Below are 25,595 nucleotides of genomic sequence, written 5' to 3' on the forward strand. Positions count from 1 at the left end.
CGAGATTAAAATTTTGTCTTTAATTAATAGTTAAAACAATAAAAAATTTTAAACAAGGGTCACTTGGTTCAACATTGGAATATGGAAAAAAATACATGAAACATTGATTAAAATTTTTGTCAAACATCCGTCCTGATATTAATTCAAGCGGTGATTAAAATATTTATGAAATTGTAATTATATTAGGATTATACGAGGCTACCATTGTATAACTTAAAGTAACATGATAAATATTTGTGGAAAGAACAGTAAAAATAAATCCAATATTTGCTTATATTCAAAAAGAAAATTGCAATACATTTACTCTTTACAATTGCATGAATAGTTATCCTTTTACGTAGAACCTACACATTTTTACATCTCTCAAGTTGTCTTGCTTTTGCTGCTGTTCTTCATTTATCCTGCCTTAATTACCGGTCTCTGCTCTGTCTTCTTCATCTTCTTCCTTTGTTCCTCATCTTCATTCTCTGCGTTAACGAGCTTCCTCTTCATGGCGGAAGTTTCAGTTCCAGATTGATTATTCAGAAATCGGTTGATAGTATCTCTAAGAGTCATATTAGGAAGAATGTCGTCAGCCACTATTTGTCTTCTGCAAACGCAGGTAGCCATTGAAACAATGCGATCTCTCACGCATTTTTCACAGAAACTAGAGAAACAGCACCTCGTCAAAACAGCATCTTCCATTACTTGTTTGCACAAAGGGCAGTGAAGTTCGGGTGGTACTGTCGTGGAGTTACAGCTACTCGAAGTTGTTGAAATCGAAGCGTACGAAATCCCAGAGCTTTTAGAACTCGAATCGGATGTGCTGGAAGCCCTTTTACGGTCAAATTTAGGGTCACCATTAGTAGGGCAATGGTGAATATAATGTCCACCCACATTGCATCGACGACAGACATAACTCCGCGGCGGAATTTGCCGCCACTTCCCCAAGGTTTTAACAGATGAAATTTTAAACCCATGGTCGATTTTGGTTTCTTTACAATGGGTATCTCCTGGTTTAGCAATTGAGTTGTTGGAAATAGAAGTAAAATCAAGTCCGAAATCATCGAAATCGAAGCCTTGTTCTTGAAGCTCCTCTTTTACTACAACAGATGGTGAGTTGGTTTGGATATTGGGATTTTCTTCTCCGCCGATAACGATGGGTAATCCAGGAGGTCGAGGAACACGACGGATCAAAAGGTAAGAGTTTGCGAGGATCAAAGAAGACCCTTTGGCCAACTGTTGATCGGTTTTGGCATCGGAGATGAGTAAGTCGAAATCGTTGCCATTACCGTAGCGTTTGGAAGCGAAGATTTGGTGTTTGAAATCGGAGAGTGAAATGAAAGGACCGTCGATGGGAAGGGAGTGGGAATCTTTGGAGCTCTTGAACTTGTAATACACCACCGCCATCGATGGAACGGAGGAGTAAAGTTTGATGAAAGGAGAGAATTGGGGTTTTCTTTTTTCTCGAGATGTTAGAATGAAGTTTGAATTTAGTTTCTACAATTTATAGGGAAAAAAGAGGGAATTTGGATAACAAGACTTTCATTAGCATTTGGATATCTAAATTAATTTTTTAACTTTAGGGCTTTTTTGGTTTAAAAATTGGGGTTTTTTTTTATCTAATTTAAGAAAGATAAATTCGGGCTTAGTCTAGCCTATGCATATATTTATCTTTTTGATTTGTTTTATTTAAATCATTATTTCAAAACATAATATACAAAACGCGTTAAAAAACGTTAAAATAAAAATTTTTAACACATTAAAAAATTATCATAAATATAATAAATATTTTATTATATTAAAAATAAATATAATAAATGTTATATTGTTTTAAATATAATTTTAAAATTTTATATATTGAGTTGGGTTATTTTGTTGGATAAGTTTTTTAGGTTTTGGATAATGGACTTTATTTGTTATTGGGTTAATGATTTAATATATATGTGTATGTATATTGTTAAACTAAGACTTATTTGATAATATGTTTTGATAGTTTTTATTGTTTGAAATTTTTATTGTTTCCACCACAACATTTCAAAGGCCAATTCAAGTTGATCCTTCTGAACTAACATATATATAATTATTATTTAATATATAATTAATATAATTATTTTTATAACATAATATCTTTGGGTCAAGAAAATCTTGCCCAAGATTCAGTCCATATAGAAAACGGACCTTAAATTTTACCCAAACTCATTTTCAGGCATTTTATTTTTGCCCAAACTCTTTCATTTTTTGAGTTGGCATTTGAGCCTAGACAAGTGACCCGACTCATGAGCAAGTGTAATTTGGAGTATGCAAAAGATAATTTAGTCAATAAAATATAATGATTATTTATAACATAATATATATGATATAATATAGTAGCATTTTTCACAAAAATGGAAAGTAACCATTTTTTTTGTTTAAAAAAGGAGCATTCTAGACTATTACATAATAATTAATCTAGGAACAGATAAACATATAAGGTCTTCATGCAACACATTCAGAGCAAAATTACGGGTTTTAGACTAAAGGTGAAAGCAAATGTCCATTCCTTCTGCAACCTATGCTAAACAATCAACCAGCCTATTGCATTCCCGATACACATGAGTTAAGTTGACATTCCAATCACACCTCAACAAATCTCGAATCGTATTTAAGGCGTGCGATTCCGGCTAATTAAACATCAAGTTCCCTTAAATATGATGCAGTGCTTCCAGACAATCTAATTCTAACAACACATCTTGGCAACCAAGCTTCTAAGCATATTTAAGACCATCAAGTTTACCCCAGAGTTCTGCCTCACATGCACTACATAGCCCTATGTTCCTAGCAAATCCTAGACACCACAAACCATCTACATCTCGGATTACATCACTAGCCATACCTATTACGTATAGCAAATTCTGACCACTATCAAGCTACGTATAAGTCCATGAGGAAAAAAACTCATGGCACCATTTGTGAAAGTCCGTCGGGATAGTAAACTCGTGATTTTTTACATTGCTCTTGTAATGTGATTCACTTAGCCTTTCTGGTGTATTCTGTGTAATTTGTATGGCAAGAGTTCTTTATAGTCTCATTGATGTATTCAGTGTTACTTGTGCGGGAGATAATGGTTATTCGTCTGTGTTGCAAGTTTCGCATATGTTCTGAGAGTTCTTTATCAGATAAAGTCCGTACTAAGATATGTTATGTCTAAAGTTAATTTGGCTTGATTAGTATTTAAATATAATCGAGTGTATATTAAGGGAAGTTCCTGAAAGAAAGTATATATGTGCATGTGTATATGTTGATTAAAGAACGTATCACGACACAAAGTTTTCCAATTGACAAGGCTGATCCCCTTTGGGGCATCTTTCTTTCCCCATACAAAATTACGTAACAATATTTCCATTTCAAGCAAAGCCTATTAGAGAGAATTGTTGTTTGCATTACATATACCAATATAGAAGCTAACATCGCCTTTGCAAGGGTGATACACCCTGCAATAGACAGTGTATGCGCTTTCCAACCAGCTGACTTCAACATTATTTTCTGGACCACATAACTATAAGTCTCTTTGGTTACTCATTTGAGCAATAGGGGAACTCCCAAATGTTTTCCAAGATTGTCAACAGTAGCAAAGCCCAATCCAATTGCTCACATGTGTAATGTTATGTCTATTTGTTATTTTCACATATTGCCCACAAAAAGATCAATTAATAGATTTGATGAATGATGTTTGCATTAAGACTAAAATTTTGAAATTCAAAAAATATAGTCTCTAAGAATCATCCAATTGGTGAACTGGACTAAATCTATAACTTTAGGTATAATACAGGATTAATGACATAATTGAACCAAATAGATTTAATTGTTACCATCGGGTTAAGACTAAAATTCCAAAATTCGAAAAGTACAAGGACTAAAATTGATCAAATTAAAATGCAGATACTAAATCCACAGTTTACGTAAAGTACCAAGTCTAATAGCAGAATTTAACCTTTATTTTTTTCCTTGTTCAAATAACAATATAAAAAAGAGCAAACTACACATATAGTCACAAAATCCGAACTACGTACCGTGGATGCTTGAATTGCAAACTTTTTTTATTTTGGATGTCTAAAATGAAAATTTTGATAGTTAAGTGACTATATGTGTAGTTTACCTTATAAAAAATTTGTTAAATTCTAATTTCCAGTAATCTTCTTATTTAAAATAATCAAAATTTTAGACAAAAATTAGGTGCTAACTATAGTAAAAACTTTTTTAATGAGAATCACCGAACCAAAATACTACCAACTTTTGGATCAAAATGAATGTATGTCCAATCTCATTAAAATAAAATGTTTAGCTTCCATTTTTTTGATTTAAATAAGGATATAAAAAATTGTAGTATTCTAATTTCCATTCTTTTTTGAAAATATTGACTAAAAATATGAAAATTTATTTGATACATTGTCAATGGAGTTTTTAGATTTCATGCAGAGCTAGGGGTTGATAAGTGTCCATAAGAGTATAGTCAAATATTAAAAAGTGAGACACATGAAATTTTTAACATTATTTATGGAATAAAAATATACTGACAATAAACTAAAAACTAACCCATAATTATTTATTATTATTCAATATAATTTAATTATAAATAGTATAAGCATGTTACTTCATAATAATATTTAATATAATATTCATACTTCCCTCATTTTTAAAAAGAGGATCTTCATAATATTTCTTAAAATTTAAGATTAAATATTAATAATAGTTTAATTAAGTCCAAGGACTGAATTACTAATAAATGCCCTTTTAAAAAAATCATCGAATTAAGCCATTATTTTGAAAAATTACAAGACTAGATTAACTTTACGAAAACGCTTCTAATTATCAACACTAAAAATGACAACACCAATATTTTTTTATTATTTGGTGCCTCCTATTGATGTGAAAATAAAACTTACAAAACAAATCTTGATATAGATTCCAAGTCTTATTTCTCTTGTTTTTTCAAGCGATGTGGGATATGGGTATATATAGACTCATAATCCGTTTGCAGCTTGTTTTCTTAAGTGATGTGAGATGTGAGATATTGGTATATATAGACTCAATAAATAAATAAAAAGATAAACTTACATATATATAGTAACACATAACATTTTACATATATATTTTATATATAGATGTTGTTAACGCACCAAATAATTATTTATAGAAATTATATAGTTTTGACATATAAATAGAAATTTATATTATATTTTTATATAAAATTGATATTATATTTATAATTATAATTATAATTAATATAAGATATGACATGAGAAGATAAATGATCGAATACAATTCTAATTAATATAGTTTTTCTTTTATCACAAAAAATTGAATTCTAATTAATAAAAAGGGGAAATTTACCCTTAAGTTAAATAGTCAACCATGATTTTTTTTTCTATTTTAATGAATTATAATAATATGGTAAAGCCCGAACAACTAACGCGACTCAAACTCAGGCCTCACCTAGGACAGTGAACACCCTTAACCATCAAGCTATCACATGGGGTTCATAATTATTATTTTTAATACAGTATGTAATGTTTTATTTATTTCAATGAAAATTTTCATTTGTTAATTAATTAGGTAAAAATTACTAATTTAAGTGCATCCATAGGATAATTATATTCAAAGAAATTTGATTTGGAATTATATACATTTTCAAAAATATCATCAGTATTGGCCTATGGTTCAAGAGTTTAATATCTATATATAAAATATTATGTGTTATTATATGTGTAAGTTTGTCATATTTATTTATTTATTAAGTTTATAGATACTCATATCTCACATTCCACATCGCTTAATAAAATAAGCTGTAAATGGATTATGATTTTATATATACCCAGATCCTACATCCCACATCGTTTAAGAAAACAAGTGAAACCCGAAAATCACCTGGTCCCATAAATTTTCAAACTTGGTAATTATTTTTTAAATGGTGTTTTTTTAGTAATTTTCCTTGTACTTTTAAAATTTAATCCATTTACTTTTAATTTCAAGAATGTAGTCCCTCTATTTGTTTGATTTAGAAATTAAAGTACAATTGATAATACTATTAATCGACTTTCGTTAAATTTAGATATGTATCATCAATTGGACTTTAATTTTTAAACGAAACTTTGAGTATTAAAACACCACATATTTAAATTTAATGAAAATCTATTAAAAGTGTTATAAGCTTTAATTTTCAAATCAAATGAATAGAAAAAATTAAATTCTTGAAAATAAAATAAAACAGCTAAATTTCAAAAGCCCGAAGAGAATAAGGACTAGAGTAGGGGTGAGCAAAACTTGATTCGATTCGAAAAAAAATCGTATTCCGAGTTAATCGAATCGAATTATTCGAATTATTCAAGTCAGCTCGAATAAGTAATTTGAGTTTTGATTTTTAATCGAGTTTTACAATTTGAATAATTCAAATAATAGATCGATGTAAATACCCTTTTAGTCCTTGTCAAGTTTGAAAATGAGCAAATTAGTCACTCCCTCAACAAAAATTACGAAAAAATCAATATAATTTTAAATAATTTTTAAAATTCAAAATATTTATAAAAATTCTAAAATTTATATTTTTTAAAAATTATAAAAATTCTAAAAATATATAAAGAAATTAAAACATTAAAATTTTCTAGAATAATTATTTTTGAACCTAAATAAGTTAATTAATGATTTAAGTTTACCGTACTAAAGTATTTATTTTATTTTATTTTGAAAAAGTTATCAAATATATATGATTTCAATTTTATGTGCTCTAACATGGATTATTATACTATAACAATATGTTAATTTATTTCATTTTACTCGACTTGATTTGAAAAAATTTCTAATCAAGTTAGGATAATAAAATAAGACTCATCAAACTCAAAATTTAGACCTTAAAATAAATACATATTATTTGTAAATAACAGAGACAGTTAAGCTGAGCCATGGATTTATTCTAAATGACAATAGTACCCTTATTGAGGTAACATATTTACTGGTCTCATGTTTGTCGTAGTATAAAATGCAAAATTGCTACTTCAATAACTGTCAATCCTTTCGTATGATACCTTAAATCAAATTCAGACAAACAAGCTCCCTTCAATTCAAGTCATTTCATTCACATTCCTTCTTAGTTGTTTCTTCTTCCATTGGAAATTTCCATGAAAGTTCTTTTCTTCTTCTTTCTTAATGGTGGTGGTGGTTTGGGTTATTGGAAGTGACTGAAAAAGCTAAGGATCTTTTGTTAATAAGTTGGAACATAAAGATGATTTTAGAAATGGAATTCATGGAGGTTTCAATAATGCATCACATTGGGTTGATTTTCATGCTGCTTTGGCTGCTCTCTTGCTTCAATCTTTGCAATGCAGTTGCTTATTTCGTCTCTCTCGTTTATCTCTACTCGGTAATTTCAGAAATTTCTTTTGATTCTTTTAATTGGATTTTTTGTAGCGCAAATTTCATTTGGTTTATTCATTTCTTTGTTGATTGAAGGTTCATGCAAGGTATATAATGAGATTGAGGAAGAAATTGGAGTATGAGGAAAGAAAGCAATCTTATAGGAGAAGGGTAATTTTCAATCTCTTTCTTTCTTTCTTTTTTTTTCTTTTAATATTCTATAGATTTGTAATATTCTGATTGTGTTTGTTTTATTTATCAGTCATTTTAGATATAATTTTGCATCTGGGTAATTCTTATTCATGATTAATGGAGTTTTTGCTTTCTTTACATTGGCTCTAATGGGTTAATTTATTGTCTTTTATGTTGGTTTAATGGAGATGGGTTCAAGTTTTGGATTCTTGATTTTGATATTGTAATATTATCTGTCCCTTGAATGCTTTGTTGGCCTTATCTTTTATCTTCAGGTGTTTTCGGAGTCAGAGTCGGTTCGTTGGTTAAACCATGCTGTTGAGAAGATATGGCCGATTTGTATAGAACAGATTGTGTCGCAGAAGATTCTGCTTTCGATCATACCGTGGTTCTTGGATAACTACAAACCATGGACTGCTGTATGAATTTTTTCTTTCTTAGTAATTAACAATACCAACATTCGTGTTTAGGCCTGTGAATGTTACTTGCAATGACCGATAGATGATCGATTTTGATCCACTTTGTGAGCTTTTGATGTTATACATGCAGAAAAAAGCTGTGGTTCAGCACTTATATTTAGGAAGAAATGCACCTTTGTTTACAGGGATGAGGGTTCTTCACCAATGCCCGGATGACGACCACTTGGTACTTTCTGTGATTTCCAGTCTCGAATTGTATGGTGGTAGAAATTACAATATAATGCATGCAGGTAATGGAGTTGGGAATGAATTTTCTCACAGCGGATGACATGAATGCAGTTCTTGCTGTGAAACTAAGGAAAAGATTGGGATTCAGGATGTGGGCAAAGTTGCATATAACAGGCATGCATGTTGAAATTAAGGTACCGATAAATACACACCTGTTATTTTCGCCATAGTATTGACTATCAATGTTTAAGAATTGTAGGACTGCATCTGGATATATGTACATAAGTGTTAGATTGCATTAAGATTCAAGACATGGCATTACTTAGTTCTAACTCCATTTTTTTGCAAATACACATTTCTTTTAAGTTGTCATTATTTAATTTCCGTTATTGCTCTTTTCGTTGTCCTTTCTTTGGTCTTGCAGGTTAAAATTGGGGTGAAGTTTCTCAGGCAGTGGCCTTTCCTTAGTCGTCTGCGATTATGTTTTGTTGAGCTTCCATATTTCCAGATGACTGTGAAACCTATCTTTAATCATGGACTCAATGTTACCGAAGTTCCAGGAATTGCTGCATGGCTTGTAATAATCATTTCCTTTAGGCTAAATCTTTATCTTCTTTTTATTCTCTCGTCTTTTCTCTGAGTCATATTGTGTATCCCCTTTTTCTAGGATAAGCTTCTCTCACTAGCATTTGAACAGACACTTGTTGAGGTCAGTTTTGTCAACTTTGTGCACCAACTGTTTTCTCATGCAAACAAGTTGCATTTTCAGATGCAATTAGCTCTAAATGTTTGCTTGTTTTGCAGCCAAATATGCTTGTTGTTGACGTTTTGAAGTTTGCTTCACCCCAGCCAGGTATTTCTGATTTCATAACCGATTAACTATTGTTGCGAGTTAATACGTGTTACTGGTTATGTACTCCAGAAAATTGGTTTACTGTTAATGAGAATCAACCTCGTGCTCATGCCAAGGTTGAAGTTGTTGAAGCAGCAGATATGAAACCTTCAGATTCTAATGGTTAGCTATAAATCCAGTTTCTCAACTTTCCTTTATGTATTATCTGGTTTTACAGTCAATGATGGGAACTGGATACAAGTTTTCAGGATTGGCTGATCCGTATGTGAAGGGCAACTTGGCTTGTATAGATTCAAGACTAAGACACATAAGAAAACTTTGTTTCCAAAATGGCATGAGGAATTCATGATCCCCATCTCCTCATGGAAGTCACCTAATGTACTAGTTATCGAAGTTTTCGACAAAGATCATTTTGTCGATGATACCCTCGGGTTTGTCTCTGAACCTCTATAATAAATGCATTCTGTACTCATGTTTGGATTCTTTGAATGGCATCTTCTTTCCGATTACCTTGGCCTCAACGCTTCAAGAAAATTGTGACATGCACATGTTTCTATATCTTATATTTGATTCTATGAAAATGGATCTATTCTTTACCCTGGTTTTATACAATTGTGGCATTGTTACAATTGAAAAAAAAAGGGATTTGTTACCAGTAGTAATCCGTGAGGCTTGTGATTATTAATTGTTGCTTTGTGATCTTAATGTTCATTTCCTCTTAGGTTGCCGTTGTTGCTTAATCATACTACTTAGTTTTGGATCTTATTGGACATACTAATTTAATTTGCTACAATTTACAGTAAATGCACAGTGAATATCCATGATTTACGTGGTGGCCGGAGACATGACATGTGGTTAACTCTTCAAAGTGGTAAAACCGGAAGATTGCATCTTGCAATAACCGTGGTTGAAGATAACACTAAGGTAACTTATTCTAACTTCTCTTTGCAATCTTAAATATAAAAAATGCTTTTGTGTGTCAAAACTTAAAATCGAGTCTGTGGACAATTTACACAGGGAAATAATGGCACAGTTGATGCCGAAGCATTAAACAAAGAAGACACAAAAAGCCTTACCAGCTAAAGCTTCTGATAAAGGTTCATCCTCACCTGTACCCTCGAAGAAACCTCAGAACTTACCAGATCATTTTGAGCCTATAAACATTGAAGGACAACAAGAAACTTGTATATGGTTTCACCAGCCAGGAAGTGAAGTGTCACAGACATGGCAACCGAGAAAAGGGAAGGGTAGGAGCAGTGAAACACAGATTGATGGGGTGTCTACTGATTCTTTTGGCGGTACCCTTTCTGGAGGATCTGAATCCCCTAAAAGTGACAGCAACAGTTCCCCCGAAGCGAAAATAAACCGAGTTAAGCGCGGTCTTCAGAAGATAAGTTTGGCATTTAATAGTTCCAAAAGTCACGAGGGCAGCCTAGAAGAGGTGGTTCAAACTCCAAATGCTAACTTCAGAACTGTTAATGACAAGGAAGATGCTGTGAAGTTAGCCCCAGATGACAATCTTCCTTCAACCGAAAAGGTCTCAAACAAAGAAAGCTCAAGTTCTAATGAAAGCAGCTCCGAAAGCCCTAGCAGAATGAAAGGTATGGCAAAGAGTTTTCTAAAACATGCCGAGAAATCCGCCGTCAGCTCAAATGTGTTCTTTCCATTAAAGGAAGAAAATTACTTGAATCATCTATGGTCGACCAAGAGTTCACACTAGAATCCGAATCCTCTGGTGATGAATCAATGTCATCCCCTGCGGACAAGAGATTACCAACGGCTTCCAATCCTGTTTCCACAGCTTCCAGTGGCAATACCGAAACGCAGGAGCTTGACGTCGTGCTGGATTCAAGCAACCAAGTTGATCGAGCAATCACGATTGAGCGACGAAAAGAAGATAATAACGAGGTGAATAACTCCAATAAACTCAGTAATGCAGTGACTGATCAGTCTTGGAAATTGAAGTTCCTAAAGCATACTTGGAGTGTAAGAAACAAGTATAGAAGAAATTCTATGGGGGATAAATAAAACATGGTTAATATATATATATTAAAAAAGGTCTCTGAACTTTACTCCTTTATTAAGATAAGTCCTTCTTTACACTTAAACCATCCTTTTAGGTTTATACTTAAGTAAGCTCTTATTTCAAGGGGAAGGTTGATTTTTGTTGGGGGTTATTTAGGTATAATTGAAGTTCAAGGGCTTATTTGAGTATAAGTGAAAAAGTTTAGGGATTTTTTTGAAATTTAGTTTAGCTATAAAATATTGACATAAGTTTTGAAGAATAGTGGTAGTGGTAAATGTCGAAACCATTTTTTTTTTTTGAAAACAAAAATTGGAGTCGCCACCGATCTGTGATTTAGGTGTGATCGGCCCACCTTAAAAACAAAATTGGTCTACGAAATTTGAGAAAACGGGTTCTGGAGTCAGTTACGCACGAGGAAGGGTTAGCACCCTCGTAACGCCCAAAAATCGGTACCAAATTGATTGTTTAATGTCTTGGTGTCGAAAATTAAAAAGATTTTGTTAAGCTCAAATGTTGAAATCTAAAAAGGACAAACAATTATTCAAGTCATGCGAAAAAAATTGAGACCCAATACGTTAGGGTACAATTTCTCAAAATCCTCGAATTTTGAATATCGCTTTTTAATTAATTTTTAAAGAAAGAAAGAAAAAAAAATATTTCGAGAAAACAATATGTCATGCCCAATGCGTTAGGACATAACATATCGAATTCCCGAAAATAAATTTTGTTTATATTTTAAATAACGAATATTCTCGGTTATTTGGAATTAACAAAGAAAATCGGAACCCAATACGTTAGGGCTCAATTTTCCTCGAAAATCCCTAACTTTGAATATCGTTTTTATTTTGAAAACCTTTGAATCATAAAAATGATTTTAGTATTTTGACAAAATTAAAATGTTATTTTTGAGAGTATGAAATGCATATATACATGTATACAAAAAAATAATAAAAATAACATAATAAAAAATATATATAAACAAAAGACTTATATAAAAGATAAAAATAAAAATATAAGCATAATATATTACTAATTATAAAAAAACATGGACACATATGTATATATAAAAGAGATTTGAAGGATATATTGATAAAGGTGTTAAATAATATAGGTGTATATTTATACGTATTATAATAAAAATATTTGGATTATAAGATATTAAAATATATAAATGTTATAAAATACGAATATATAAGCGCATATATATGTATATAAAGCTAAGAAAATAAAGTAATAATAAAACATAGGATACGTATATAATATATAAACTATAAAAATAAAATAATATGTTAATAAAATATATACGTACTACATATATATTTAAAACATTTATAATATATATATTAACCTATATATATATATGCGCACATATATACATACAATAATAATTATATAGTAATAATTATACTAATAAATAAATTAACAATATATAAAAAACCAAAAAAAAAAAAACAAATTAAGGACTAAATTTAAAAGCCAAACAGAATTTATGAGCCGAATTTGAAAATAAAAACAAGAAAAGGAGTAATTTAAAACACGCGCAGCAGGGAGAGGACTGAAAACGAAAATTACCCAAACCTTCCAAAATGCTGCGCAGCATTGGATCAATTTGAAACAGTAATAAAATGTGCTGCCAAATTTAAAAGAAATAAAAAACGATTTAAAAGTACTGTAAAAACAGGGGGCCAATTACGCAAATGCCCCATTTTTAAGAATGCCCTATAAAACCCAACTTTTAAACCCTAAAAAATAACACTTCTCCAGCCACCCCAACAATGTGCCGCAGCTCTTCATTTGCTCCTCCACCATTCTAGTCCTCTCCCATTTCCGACCATGAAACGACGAAGCGAGGTCGCTTTCCGACGAATCTCACGACGGTAAGCCTTCTTTTCCCTTTCCTTTCGTTTTATTTTAAGAAATAAAAAGAAAAGAACCAAAATAAATTAAAAAAGCAGTAAAAGAACAAAGAAAAATAAAACCAAATCCCACCTTCCAAAATATTTTTCTGTATATTTTCCTTTTGATTTCGGTACAAAAAAAAATTTCTAACCCTCATTACAGATTCGATTTGACTTTAAATAGCCAAAATAACGAAAAGATGATATGGAAATTATTTAATCAAATATCAATGGAACATAATTTTACAAATATAAAATATTAGTATTTATGATATATTTTAACTTCAGGGATCAAAAACATTAAAAAGAGCCTTATAATATTAAAAAATATATGATAATTTTTTTTAATATTTTGCTTTAGCCGACCCTGATATCCTTTCCATATAGAACTCTTCATCATCAAAGCTTAAATTATTCTTTCTATATATTATTTAGGGTTGAAAAAGCGATATATCTAAGTTCCATCCAAGTATGATTCTTCATCAAAGCTCTCGCAAGGAATCAAATTGCGAAACAATGGCGACGGATGATTTCATCAGTGACCTTCCCGACGAAGTTTTGGCTACGATTATATCAGGCTTACCAGCCATTGAAGCAATAAGAACAACTATTTTATCAAAACGATTGAAGGACGTATGGAGGAATGTTTCCCGTTTAGATTTCGATCCAAAAGGAGTGAAGAAATTATTTCCTGCTCCAAATCAACTCAGATCTACGGTGCCAGTAATACAGTTTGGATCCAATGTTTGCCATGCCGAGGGTGATGATATTGATGATACTGATCCGAGGGAAGAGATTTCCCGAGTTGTTAAGAATATCGATAATGTATTGTTATCTCATGAACGTAACTTGATTAGTTGCAGAATCGTTCATCTCTCAAATAGTTACACAAGCGGTGATGTTGAGAAGTGGATTAAATATCTTACATCCGAGAAGGAAGTGCAAGAATTGGCTTTCCTTTGCGATGATTTTCAGCATGAGTTTTATCTAGTAAGCCATTTTGGATGGGGTCTGAATTTATCGTCTGGGATTTTTCATGTAGAACTCTGCAATCGCTTGAGTTCACAAATTACGGTATCCGATTCCATCGCCCTTTTCACCATTGCCATAACCTCAAAACCTTGAAACTCTATTACTGTGATATTAGCAGTGAAACCCTTGAAGCAATCGTTTCTAGCTTTGATTTTATGCAACACCTGAGCGTTTGTTCTTCCACCTCCAGTTTAAAACAGGTTCGGATCTTTAGCCAAACGGTTAAGACTGTGGAGCTGGAATCATTGGATTTGGAGGGGATTTATTTATCTACCCAATCTCTTGGTGCTTTGGTGCTTCATTCTATGAAATTTCCGGCCAGACGTTTGGTTATCCATGCTCCAAATCTTAGGGTTTTTACTGCAACTCGCAAGCCCATAACTAAAAATTCAGACAATATCACCAAGATTGCTGAGATTCTAGAGTATTGCACTCATCTCTTGGTAAGCATTTAATTTCACTACCTCTTTTACTAAGCATTTAATTTCACTACCTCTTTTACTTTCTGGTTAGATACAAAGTAAGCATTTTGTTTTTGTTTTAATAAGTAAATAGGTTTTCAAATTAGTTTATACGTTGTGGGTGTTACATAAATACTTATTTTACTTTGATTATCGGGAATTATACACCTTTCACTATACGTTGTGGGTGTTATATAAATACTTTTTTACTTTGATTATCGGAATTATACACCTTTCACTATACTTAAATCTGCTTATTTTGTTTTTGTTTTAATACCTAAACTACATCTTTCAACTATGCTTAAAGTTTATATTTTATGAGTGTTATATAAATGCTTGTTTTGCTTTGGTTATCAAATCATACACCTTTCACCTTTCACCATACCTATACCTCTATTTTATTATAAATGCGTATTTTATTTTTTTTAATAAGTAGAACGATTTTGAATTATATATCCTTTAACGATACTTAAAATTTATATTTCATTATATATTATAAATGCTTATTTTGCTTTGGTTTTCGGAATCATACACCTTTCACCATATCTATATCTCTATTCTGTTATAAATGCGTAATTTGTTTTTGTTTTAATAAGTAAAACGATTTTGAATTATATATCTTTTAACGATATATTTCATGGATGTTATATAAATACTTATTTTTCTTTGGTTATCGGAATCATACACCTTTCACTATACCTAAACCTCTATTTTATTATGCTTATTTTGTTTTTGTTTCAATGAGTAAATAGGTTTTCAAATTAGATATCTTTTAACGATACTTAAAGTTTATATTTTACGAGTGTTATATAAATACTTATTTTGCTTTGGTTATAGGAATCATACACCTTCCGCTATACGTAAACCTCTATTTTATTATAAATGCTTATTTTGTTTCTCTTTTAATAAGTAAGACGGTTTTCAAATTATATATCTTTCAACGATACTTAAAGTTTATATTTCATTGTGTACTATAAATGTTAATTTTTCTTTCGTTATCGGAATCATCCACCTTTCACTATACCTAAACCTCTATTTTATTATAGATGCTTACTTTTGTTTTTATTTTAATAAGTATAATGATTTTTGAATTATAATGAATTATATATCTTTTAACGATACTTAAAGTTTATATTTCATCGTACTTTATAAATGCTTATTTTACTTCTTTTACAATACCTAAACTTGTATTTTATTATAAATGATTATTTTGTTTTTGTTTTAATAAATAAAATGGTTTTCAATTTATATATCTTTTAACGATACTTAAAGTTTATATTCCATCGTGTTTCATAAATACTTATTTCGCTTTTGTTATCGGAATCATACATCTTGTATTATACTTAAACTTGCATTTTATTATAAATGCTTATTTTGTTTTTATTATTAAGTAAGATGGTTTTCGAATTAGATATCTTTTAACGACGACTAAATCTATACTCCATCGTGTCTTATAAATGCTTATTTTCTTTGGTTATTGAAAACATACACCTTTTACTATACCTAAACCCGTATTTTATTATAAATACTTATTTTGTATATTATTTTAATATGCAAATTGGTTTTCAAATTATGTATCTTTTAGAATACTTGTAATTTATGTTAATAAGTAACTTTTGAATTATACACCTTTTATTTAAATTTTATTTTATCGTGTTGTATAAATGATTACTCTATTAATGCATTAGTAGTTTTAAATTACACATATTTTATCGTGTATATATTCATGCATGTTTTGTTTTTAATACGTAAATTGTTTTTGTGCTATTAGGTACATTGGTTTCTTTTAAAGATATCTATAGTTGTACTTTACAGTGTTATATATAAATGTTTGGGTGTTAAAAGAGATGAATAGCTAGATATAAAGAACCGAAAAATGTTGGATGTAATTGTAAAACACATTATATTTTTAAGGGGAGAATTCAGATTCGAACCTTGGAGATGATATTATTGAGAGCGACAATCATGAATCTCGAAAAAATTGGTCTCTGTGAACTGCAAAACGAACATGATGACTTGATAAATTATTTTGGTTGGCCCGTGCTGACACCTGTTAATTATGAAGCTAATGATCCAATGGAAGACCTGAATCTGTTTATGAATTTGAGGGAGCTAACCATTGATTTAGACTTGAACGATAGAAGGGAAATGTTGATCCTCTGTATCGTTCTACAACGCTGCCTTAATCTACACCAACTTGAAATCAACATAGAGGTAATTTATATATATATATATGTGTTTAGATTTAGATCATCCTGTACTGGTGGAAATGTTATGAACATGTGATGATCATTGATTTATGCATTATATTCAGGAAAGTAGAAGTGAAATAGAGGAAGCAACAAGTGATTACAGTAGTGTAAACAACCGAATGCCATATCCAGAGACAAAGCTATGGGAGAAAAGGGGGCTGTGCGACTGTATTACATTCACACTAAAACAAGTATCCATTAAGGGATTCAAAGGGAAAGATGGGGAAATGGAATTCCCAAGGCATCTGATTACGAAAGGTGCCAAGTTGAGGAGAATAGAGATTTGGTGTAACCATGACTGCTCTAGAGAAGGAGGTGAGGCAACTCTTGGTTTACTTTCACTGCCTAGATCCTCCATTGATGTCTCCATTCTTCTTAAACCGCCACCCCAATTTGATGGTAGTTTTGGAAGATGGGTCTCAACCCTAAACTAGTCTTATTGTCAAGGATTTTTGGATTAGTTAAGGATTTTGAACAGGATGGGGAATTTATCATTGGTTTTTCAAAGATGATTTTGGGTGTGACTTTATGTTTCTATATTGTTGGAATGACATGCTCCAGTTTGAAAGTTACTCTTGTGCCTTAATCAAATTGTCAATGTGGTATTTGTACTTTTAATTTATTTAATTTGTTATTTTTATTTTTATTTTATGGAACATTTTGGTACCCTAATTTAGCAGTGTTAAATTTTGACATATATTGACACATGAACTATTGACAGAATGTGACATGGCACAGTGATTAGGGCAAAATGTTAAAAGAATAGAATTTTTGGATTTGCTAAAAATTTTCTCCTTTATTTTTTAAATATCATTTAGAAAATCAAATAAACATACATGAAATTTTATTAAAATATATCTTTTAACAAAGAAATATTTTTTTAATTAAATTAAAAGTATTAAATTTAAAAAAAGAATAAACCCATTTATTTTCTATTCTTTTTTTTTTATCTTTTTTCTCTCTACTTTCATTTTCTTCATTTCTTTCTCCACAATGAACCCTCGCCACCGTCATTATTGTCGCTCCTATTGCTAGCATCTCTACACTGTCTAGTGGTCTTGATTCTCACTCTAAAATGAAGCTCGTCCTTCCCGTTTCTGTTTCTCGCTTTTGATCTCCCCATAACCAACAAAAAGTTCAACCAAAGTTTCAAAAAAAAAAAAAAACCTTGATCCATCTCCATCCACAAGGTTCTAGCAATGTTGGGCTAAGAAAATGTTTATTAATAGATAAAAAATATGATGGAGTGCGAGAGTTTAATCCATCTCTATCAACAAGATTCTAGCAAAAATGAAGAAACAAAAATAATACAACAAAAAGAAATAAAAAGAAAAGAAGAGAAAAGATAAATGAAAACCTAAGCTAAGAAAAGAAGAGTAAAAATTATAGAATGTCTAACATAATTTTCTACACTGGCCTAGTCACCCAAATAGTTGATATAAGGTGGTATTTATAGGAAAAAATATTTAACCTAACATTGAAAACTATGTCCTTAAAGAAAAAGTGACTTAAGCTTGTTTGGACACAAAATTACCCTTACAATTTTTCTTCACCCATTAGACTTGAGTGTCGCAACACCTAGGTTTTCGGTGTTGCGACATTCATGGCAGTGCACACGAGCTTGGCTTGGGGGCACCTTGTGTCGTGATCTTGACGACAATGGCACTAGGTTCCTTCACTTGAACAATTGGCTTGGAGTCATAACTTCGAGGGCTTGTAGTTGCAGCTTTAAGGCTTGGTGTTGCGACCGACATGATTAGTGTCATGACTTCAATGGTAGATTACTCCAAGTTGGGTTTTCATTGAACCTTCCGCTATACCTAAACCTCTATTTAATTATAAATGCTTATTTTGTTTCTGTTTTAATAAGTAAGACAGTTTTCGAATTATATATCTTTTAACGATACTTAAAGTTTATATTCCATCGTGTTTTATAAATACTTATTTTGCTTTCGTTATCGGAATCATACATCTTTAATTTATTATACTTGAACCTATCTTTTATTATAAACGCTTATTTTGTTTTTATTATTAAGGAAAATGGTTTTCGAATTATATATCTTTTAAAGATGCCTAAATTTATACTCCATCATGTTTTCTAAACCCATTTATTTTGTTTTGTTTTCTTTTCTTTTTTATCTTCTTTCTCTCTACTTTCATTTTCTTCATTTCTTTCTCCACAATGAACCCTAGCCACTGTCATCGATGTTACCACTGCTCTTATTGCTAGCATCTTTACACTGTCTAGTGGTCTTGATTCTCACTCTAAAACGAAGAGCATCCTTCCCTTTTCTCTTTCTCGCTTTTGATCTCTCCATAACCAACAAAAAGTTCAACGAAAGTTTTTTTAAAAAAAAACCTTGATCCATCTCCATCCACAAGGTTCTAGCAATGGTGGGCTAAGAAAATGTTTATTAATAGATAAAAATAGGATGGTGCGCGGGAGTTTAATCCATCTCCATCCACAAGGTTTTAGCAAGAATGAAGAAACAAAAATACTACAACAAAAAGAAAATAAAAAGAAGAGAAATGAAAACCTAAGCTAAGAAAATAAGAGTAAAAATTATATAATGTCTAACATAATTTTCTACACTAGCCTAGTCCCCCAAATAGTTGATATAAGGTGGTATTTATAGTAAAAAAAATATTTAACCTAACATTGAAAATTATGTCCTTAAATAAAAATCGGCTTAAGCTTGTATGAACACAAAATCACCCCTACAATTTTTCTTCACCTATCAGACTTCAATGCCGCTACACCCAGGCTTTTGATGTTGCGACAGTTGTGGCAGTGGGCACGAGGTTAGCTTGGGGGCACCTGGTATCGCAACCTCGATGACAATGACACTAGGTTCATTCATTTGAACAATTGGCTTGGATTCATAACCTCGAGGGCTTGTTGTTGTTGCTTTAAGGCTTGGTGTTGCTACACAACATGATTAGTGTCGTGACTTCAATGGCAGATTACTCCAACTTGAGTTTTTGTTGGAGTTTGCTTCCCCGAGGTGATAGGGAATCAGTGTCGCGACCCCCAAAACAATTAAGGTCCTCTTTGATGTTTGGCCTTAGTCATATCCTTACACAAATATTAGACAAGATACGAGTTTTCTTCGAAAAGTGATTTGAGTTTGTTAGCCATTTCGATGGCTAATGTAGCCTTTACGATCTGACCATAACGTCACAGTTGTAATACCATAAGGGGTACTAGTAAAACTACTGATATGGGTTATATTGATAGGGATTTTGTTGATTTTAATATTAGAGGTCAGTTTGATTTTGTTGGTTTTGGTTTCCCTGCATGGAGTTTTGGTTTTAAGTTGTTCGGGTTTGAGTTGTGTTACATAGATATTTTGAATAGTGGGATCCATGGTTGGGTCATTAGTAGGATCAAAATCAGTGCTAGGAGGATCACTAGTACTAGGTTTTACATTGTGGCACCCCAAACCCGGTCAGGATGGATCGATCTAAATTCAGAACGTCAAATTAGCCACTTACTTGACTCTCCTTACCAGTCAACTAGCACACCACAAACCAACTATCACATCAATTGAAAACATGCTTAAATAAGTAATTTAAAACATGCAAACCTAAATCGTGCTATGTTCATCATAATACAATAAAAAAAGATCGGGGGTAAAATTGTTACACTCCATAAACGTTAAATACGCAAATCATAAATTTGGACCAACCAGTGTCCTAAGCATTTCATTTTAAAGCATCTATGGGAAATTCAGTTCAAAACAATATTTAAAACTCACTTAATTCCAAAACGAAGTTTATAGACTAAAATGTAATTTTTTTCAAAATATCCAGAAAACCATTTTAAGGAATTGAAACTACCATACTGAAATTCTTGGAATGAAATTAAGACATGAAATATATAAAATATTGTTAATATAAATACAAAATTTTCTGTGAGAATAAATTAATATTGCTCATTAAGGCATTAAAAGTGATAAAATTATAAATTGCAAATTTCGGGGATGGATTAAATTGAAATTCGATAAGTAATTGAAAAGATTAGACGGATAAATTATTCAAATTAACAAGTTAGGCAAGACGTTAAGGGAATAAAATATATGAGGACCTCAAGGGATATTAAACCATGAGAAATGGAAATTTACCTTACTAGGAATACTCCCGCACGAAGTGCGTGTTTTTTTTTTTTAATGTAAAAATTTTATTTAATGTTTGTAAATTTAATTTAATTCAATAAAATTAGAATTATATATATTTTTCTTTGATTGTAATTAAATTTATATTTAATTAACAAAAACGAGGAATTCTTTAAACCTAGCACAAAGTGCATTATAATTATTAACTACTAATTATTATTAAATGATCGGTATTTAAAAAAAATATTTTAGCCTTCAATTTAATTTATCACTTTTTTGAGCCTTTAAAATTATATTATTTGTCAAATTATCCCAAAATAGATGGAAATGTTAACTTTTATTAACTTTGCTAATGTAGCATACACGTTAATTGCCATGTAGATGCCACTTAAGCAATTAATTAATTTTAAAAATTAAAATGATAAAAAATATTGTAAAAATAAAAATTATTAAAATTATTTAGAAAGTATAATATTAAAAGAATTTTATTTAATTTTTTTAAAAAATTAATTAATTGCTAACATGCCATACACGCGGCCATCCACATGTATGACACGCCACCAAAGTTAACAAACGTGAACTTTTCTATCTATTTTTGGGGTGAATTGACAAATAGTGTGTAACACCCTATTCTCGACCCGATCATTGGGTTTGAGCTACAGAATATCACATTCATTACTGGAATAACTACAATTAATCTAACATAATTTTTTATTGATTTATCACATTATATCTGTCGAAACCATTTTTTTGAAAACAAAAAAAATTAGTTGTCGATGAAAATTTGGAGTCTCCACCAATCTTTTATTAAGGTGTGATTGGGTCACCTAAAAACGTCTTTGGTCTACGAGTTTTAGAAAAACGGGTTCGGGAGTCGGTTACGTATCAGGAAGGATTAACACCCTCATAACACCCAAAAATTGGTACCAAGTTGACTAATTAATGTCTTAATGTCGAGAGTTGAAAAATATGATCCCTAATTAAATTATCCGTTAAGTTATTAAGACTCCCTCATTTCGAAACAGAAAACATCACACCTAATGCGTTAGGGCACGATATTTTATTTCTTCAAGATGAGTTTTTCCCAAAGGTTTGTGTGATAAAATTTAAAAGAATATTCCATTGTTTAAGATTTTTGACCAAATCACAACCCAATACGTTAGGGCACAATTTCTCAACATCCCAAACATTGAATATTTCCTTTATTAATATATATATATATATTTGTAAAAAAAAAAATCTTTGTCTTGAGAAATCAATACGTCACATCCAATGCGTTAGGACACAACATATTAAATTCCCAACAACAAGCTATTTTTGATCAAAGAGTAATTCTCGATTGTTAGATTTAACGAAGAAAATCGGAACCCAATACGTTAGGGCTCAATTTCCTTGAAAATCCTAAATACGAGTATTATCTCAATTTTGAAAATTTTAAAATCGAGTAAAGAATGATGTAATGCTACATTAAGTGTAAAATACAATAATAAATACAACAATGGCATAGAAATTATATAGATTAATAAATAAATAAATAAAAATAAATCAATGGCATGCAAAGCATCAAATAAATGAGCAAAATAGAATAACATGCTTTTAAAATATAAATGAAACATAAATCGATAAACAAAAGAAGGAAATAAATAAAAAAACATAAAGAGAAAAAATACAAAATATATACATGGAACTTATGAAGAATAAGAAGGCGTGCACATGAATTTACATATAAAACTTTGTATTATAAAGTTTATATAACAAAATATATAATGCATTTATGCAAATAAAGAAAATATAAATATATATATATATATATATAAATATATATATATAAATTATGAAATATGTGTTTAACAAAATATATGTATTTGAGCATTCAAAAAAATGTATGTATGCAAAAATTAAAATAATAAAGAATGTGTATATGCGTATAAAATATAAATGTACATATGTAAAAATAAAAGTTATGCAAATAGAATAATAATAAAAATATATATAATATGTGCAGTGTTTATAAAAGTTTTTTTAAAATGTATGTATACTATTATAAAAAATAATGTGTATGTATATATATATAATAATAATAAATGATAATAATAACAAATGGGGATTAAATCAAAATTAAACAAAATTTTAGGGCCAAAATTAAAAATAAAAAAATTGAATCAAAATGAGCGAGAATGGGGAAGGACCAAAAGTAAAAATTCCCCATTTAGGGCCAGAACGTGCGGACCCTGCTTGCAGATCGGGTCGACGAGCGGATCTGGCCCCTCTAAACGGCGCCGTTTTGGTTTTTTTTTTAAACTGAATTTTTTACAAAAAAAAAATCATTAGTAACCAGAAAAAATAAAAATAAAAAAACTAAAACACCCTACTTTCTCTGCTAAGGTTTTATACCCTATTTCAGCCGCCTAACCCCCCACCATGCTTCCACCATGAACGGCGGTCGGAACCTTACCCTAAAGGGCTTTTCGGCTCTTTTTCACATGGATCTGAAGGTCAAGGTAATTTCCTCTTTTTGCTCTTTACTTTCCTTATAAACAAGCAAATAAATAGATTCGAAGGGCAGAAACAAAGAAAATAAATCACTACCTTTCCTCTATTTTGTTTTTTCGTTCATTGATATTGTAGACATATTTGCTTTTATTGATTTTTCCTCCCCCCTAATTATAGAAAATGAAATGGCTTTATATAGCCAGAATCCATCAATTTAAAGCGAATAATAAAAAATAAATTACTATGATCTTCTCCTCTGTTGCCTTTTTTGTTATTGTTGTGCTGGTGCTGTTTAGATCCACATTTTTTGCAGGTATAGAGGCCGTGGAAGAGGTATGTGCGTGGTGGTGTAGCACGCGTGAGGAAGAGGCGCGCCTGGGCGACTGTTGCGGCGCGATGGCTGGAGCTTGCTTGGGTTTCTGATCTTGTTTCGATTTTGGGCCAAGATTGTATTGGGCTTGGGCCATATGGGCTGATTGTAATTAGGGCCTTTTACCCGGGCCAAAATCGGGTATTACAATATCCACTGATATGATCATTACATCATTATTTTACAATATAATATCCTATCTAGGGTTTATACGAGCTTACGAAAGCTCTTTTCATAACCCAGGTTATTGGAGTACTAAACTGCAAAGTTTAAAAACATTTCGAGTTGGAGTCGCAACTTCAGGGGTGCGATGTCATAACCTCCAAAATAGGTTGGCTTCACAACTTGAGGACTAAAATGTAAAGTTTCTAAACTTTATCGAATTGGCGTCGTGAATCAACAAGGGACGTTGCGATGTTGAAAGCTACTATTGTGACATCCATGGGGTTGTGTTGTGACTTTGTAGGTAAAATACAAAAATTCTAATCTTATTTGGTTTCAACCTATCATTTAACAAAATAAGCATAATCCTAAGACTCAAAATGACATCAACAATATATATATGTTCAATTTCATGGTTCAACCCAAATAGGCCTTTATCATTCATCCATTACTAAAGTACACAAAATAGTCCATTTGCAACCTAATAACCGGTTCAACCCTAGGAACATGTCATTTATCAAAATAACATTACAGCAAAACAGGTTTTTAGCAGCATTTTTAGTGGCGTTTGGATAGAAAACGTCGTAAAAGGTAAAACATTAGTAACGTTTTTGCATAAAAGCCACAAAAGGTAAAGTAATAGTGGCATTTTTCTCATAAACGTCGCAAAAGGTAAAGCAACAACCGCATTTTTTCATAAACGCCGTTAAAGGTAAAGTAATAGCAGTGTTTTTTCCATAAATGCCGCAAATATTTTTTTATTAAAACGGCACGTTTTTTATGGCATTCATTAACTTTTGGTTCTTTTTTCAGTAGTGCACTGCATAAACCTCCACAAAAGCCTAAAAGGTAAAGTACTCTAAACCCTAAAGTACTCTGTTTCCTTTATCCTCTCTTTCCCATCACTCGTCGCAAACGTTTCCATCCTCACGGTGGTCTGCTCCTTCATCCGGCGACCTCCTACCGCCTCCTCTTACTATATTTTGAGTTAAAATGACATGTACATAGGTAGACCAAATGTGTTCCTATGTGTTAGGGACTAAAATGCAAACTCTTGAAACTCTATCTATTTTGGTTTTACATGAAGTATTTTGGTTCTATATGAAATGAATTATTGAAACCATAAGTATGTTTGCAAATGTGGTTTACTAATATGATGATTATGGTTGATTTGGAGTGGTTTTAAATAGTTTTAATACATTTTGAATTGGTCTTAAGTGTTGAGAAGAATATAATATATATTGCAGGGGGTTTAGTGAACTTTTAAATTGATTTTTGCCTAAATTTTACCCAAGGTATCGATACCAAGGGTATAGGTACCGATACCTAATCTTTGAAATACAAAATTGCCAAAACATAATGTGATTTTGGTATTGTTTTTGTCATTGGTATCGATATTTTTTTAAAAGGTATCGATACCTTTTGTTTTGGTATCGATACTTTTTCCTTGTTTTGAGTAAAAAACAATGTTAAAATCATTTCCAAATATAATCTAACATCCAATAATGACCCCACACGTTTATATTAATAATTTTTGGGTTAAATAAGTTAAAATACTATGTATAAATGTTTAAATTAATCAATGTCCAGCTAAAATCGTTTTGGCACCAAATGTGATAGTCTTATACCGAGTTTATACGATTGGACTAGGTATAGAGGTGTTACAATTTTGCACAACCGATGTGACCCTTCTGGGATGGAGAGCTTGTATGTGAAATTGGGAAGT

At 31.1% G+C, this 25,595-nt stretch overlaps 3 protein-coding genes and 1 pseudogene across 3 annotated transcripts; 3 read left to right on the forward strand and 1 right to left on the reverse strand.

Annotated features, from left to right (window-relative positions):
- Positions 1-396: 396 nt before the first annotated feature.
- On the reverse strand, positions 397-1,389 carry LOC105766273 (E3 ubiquitin ligase PQT3-like). Its single transcript, XM_012585664.2, has one exon. The coding sequence runs from the start codon at positions 1,387-1,389 to the stop codon at positions 397-399; it is 993 nt and encodes a 330-aa protein (XP_012441118.1).
- A 5,650-nt stretch (positions 1,390-7,039) lies between these two features.
- On the forward strand, positions 7,040-11,334 carry LOC105766278 (C2 domain-containing protein At1g53590-like; annotated as a pseudogene).
- A 1,484-nt stretch (positions 11,335-12,818) lies between these two features.
- LOC128041412 (putative F-box protein At1g67390) lies at positions 12,819-14,433 on the forward strand. Its single transcript, XM_052631880.1, has 2 exons — positions 12,819-12,963; positions 13,420-14,433. Exon 2 carries the CDS (start codon positions 13,456-13,458, stop codon positions 14,107-14,109), a length of 654 nt encoding a protein of 217 aa, XP_052487840.1. The 5' UTR covers positions 12,819-12,963; positions 13,420-13,455; the 3' UTR covers positions 14,110-14,433.
- On the forward strand, positions 14,116-17,375 carry LOC128031923 (uncharacterized). Its single transcript, XM_052631878.1, has 3 exons — positions 14,116-14,459; positions 16,392-16,691; positions 16,792-17,375. The coding sequence occupies exons 1-3, from the start codon at positions 14,172-14,174 to the stop codon at positions 17,161-17,163; spliced, it is 960 nt and encodes a 319-aa protein (XP_052487838.1). The 5' UTR covers positions 14,116-14,171; the 3' UTR covers positions 17,164-17,375.
- The last annotated feature ends 8,220 nt before the right edge of the window (positions 17,376-25,595 follow it).

This window comes from Gossypium raimondii, chromosome 5 (assembly GCF_025698545.1).
Source record: "Gossypium raimondii isolate GPD5lz chromosome 5, ASM2569854v1, whole genome shotgun sequence".
In the NCBI taxonomy this organism is placed as follows: domain Eukaryota; kingdom Viridiplantae; phylum Streptophyta; class Magnoliopsida; order Malvales; family Malvaceae; genus Gossypium; species Gossypium raimondii.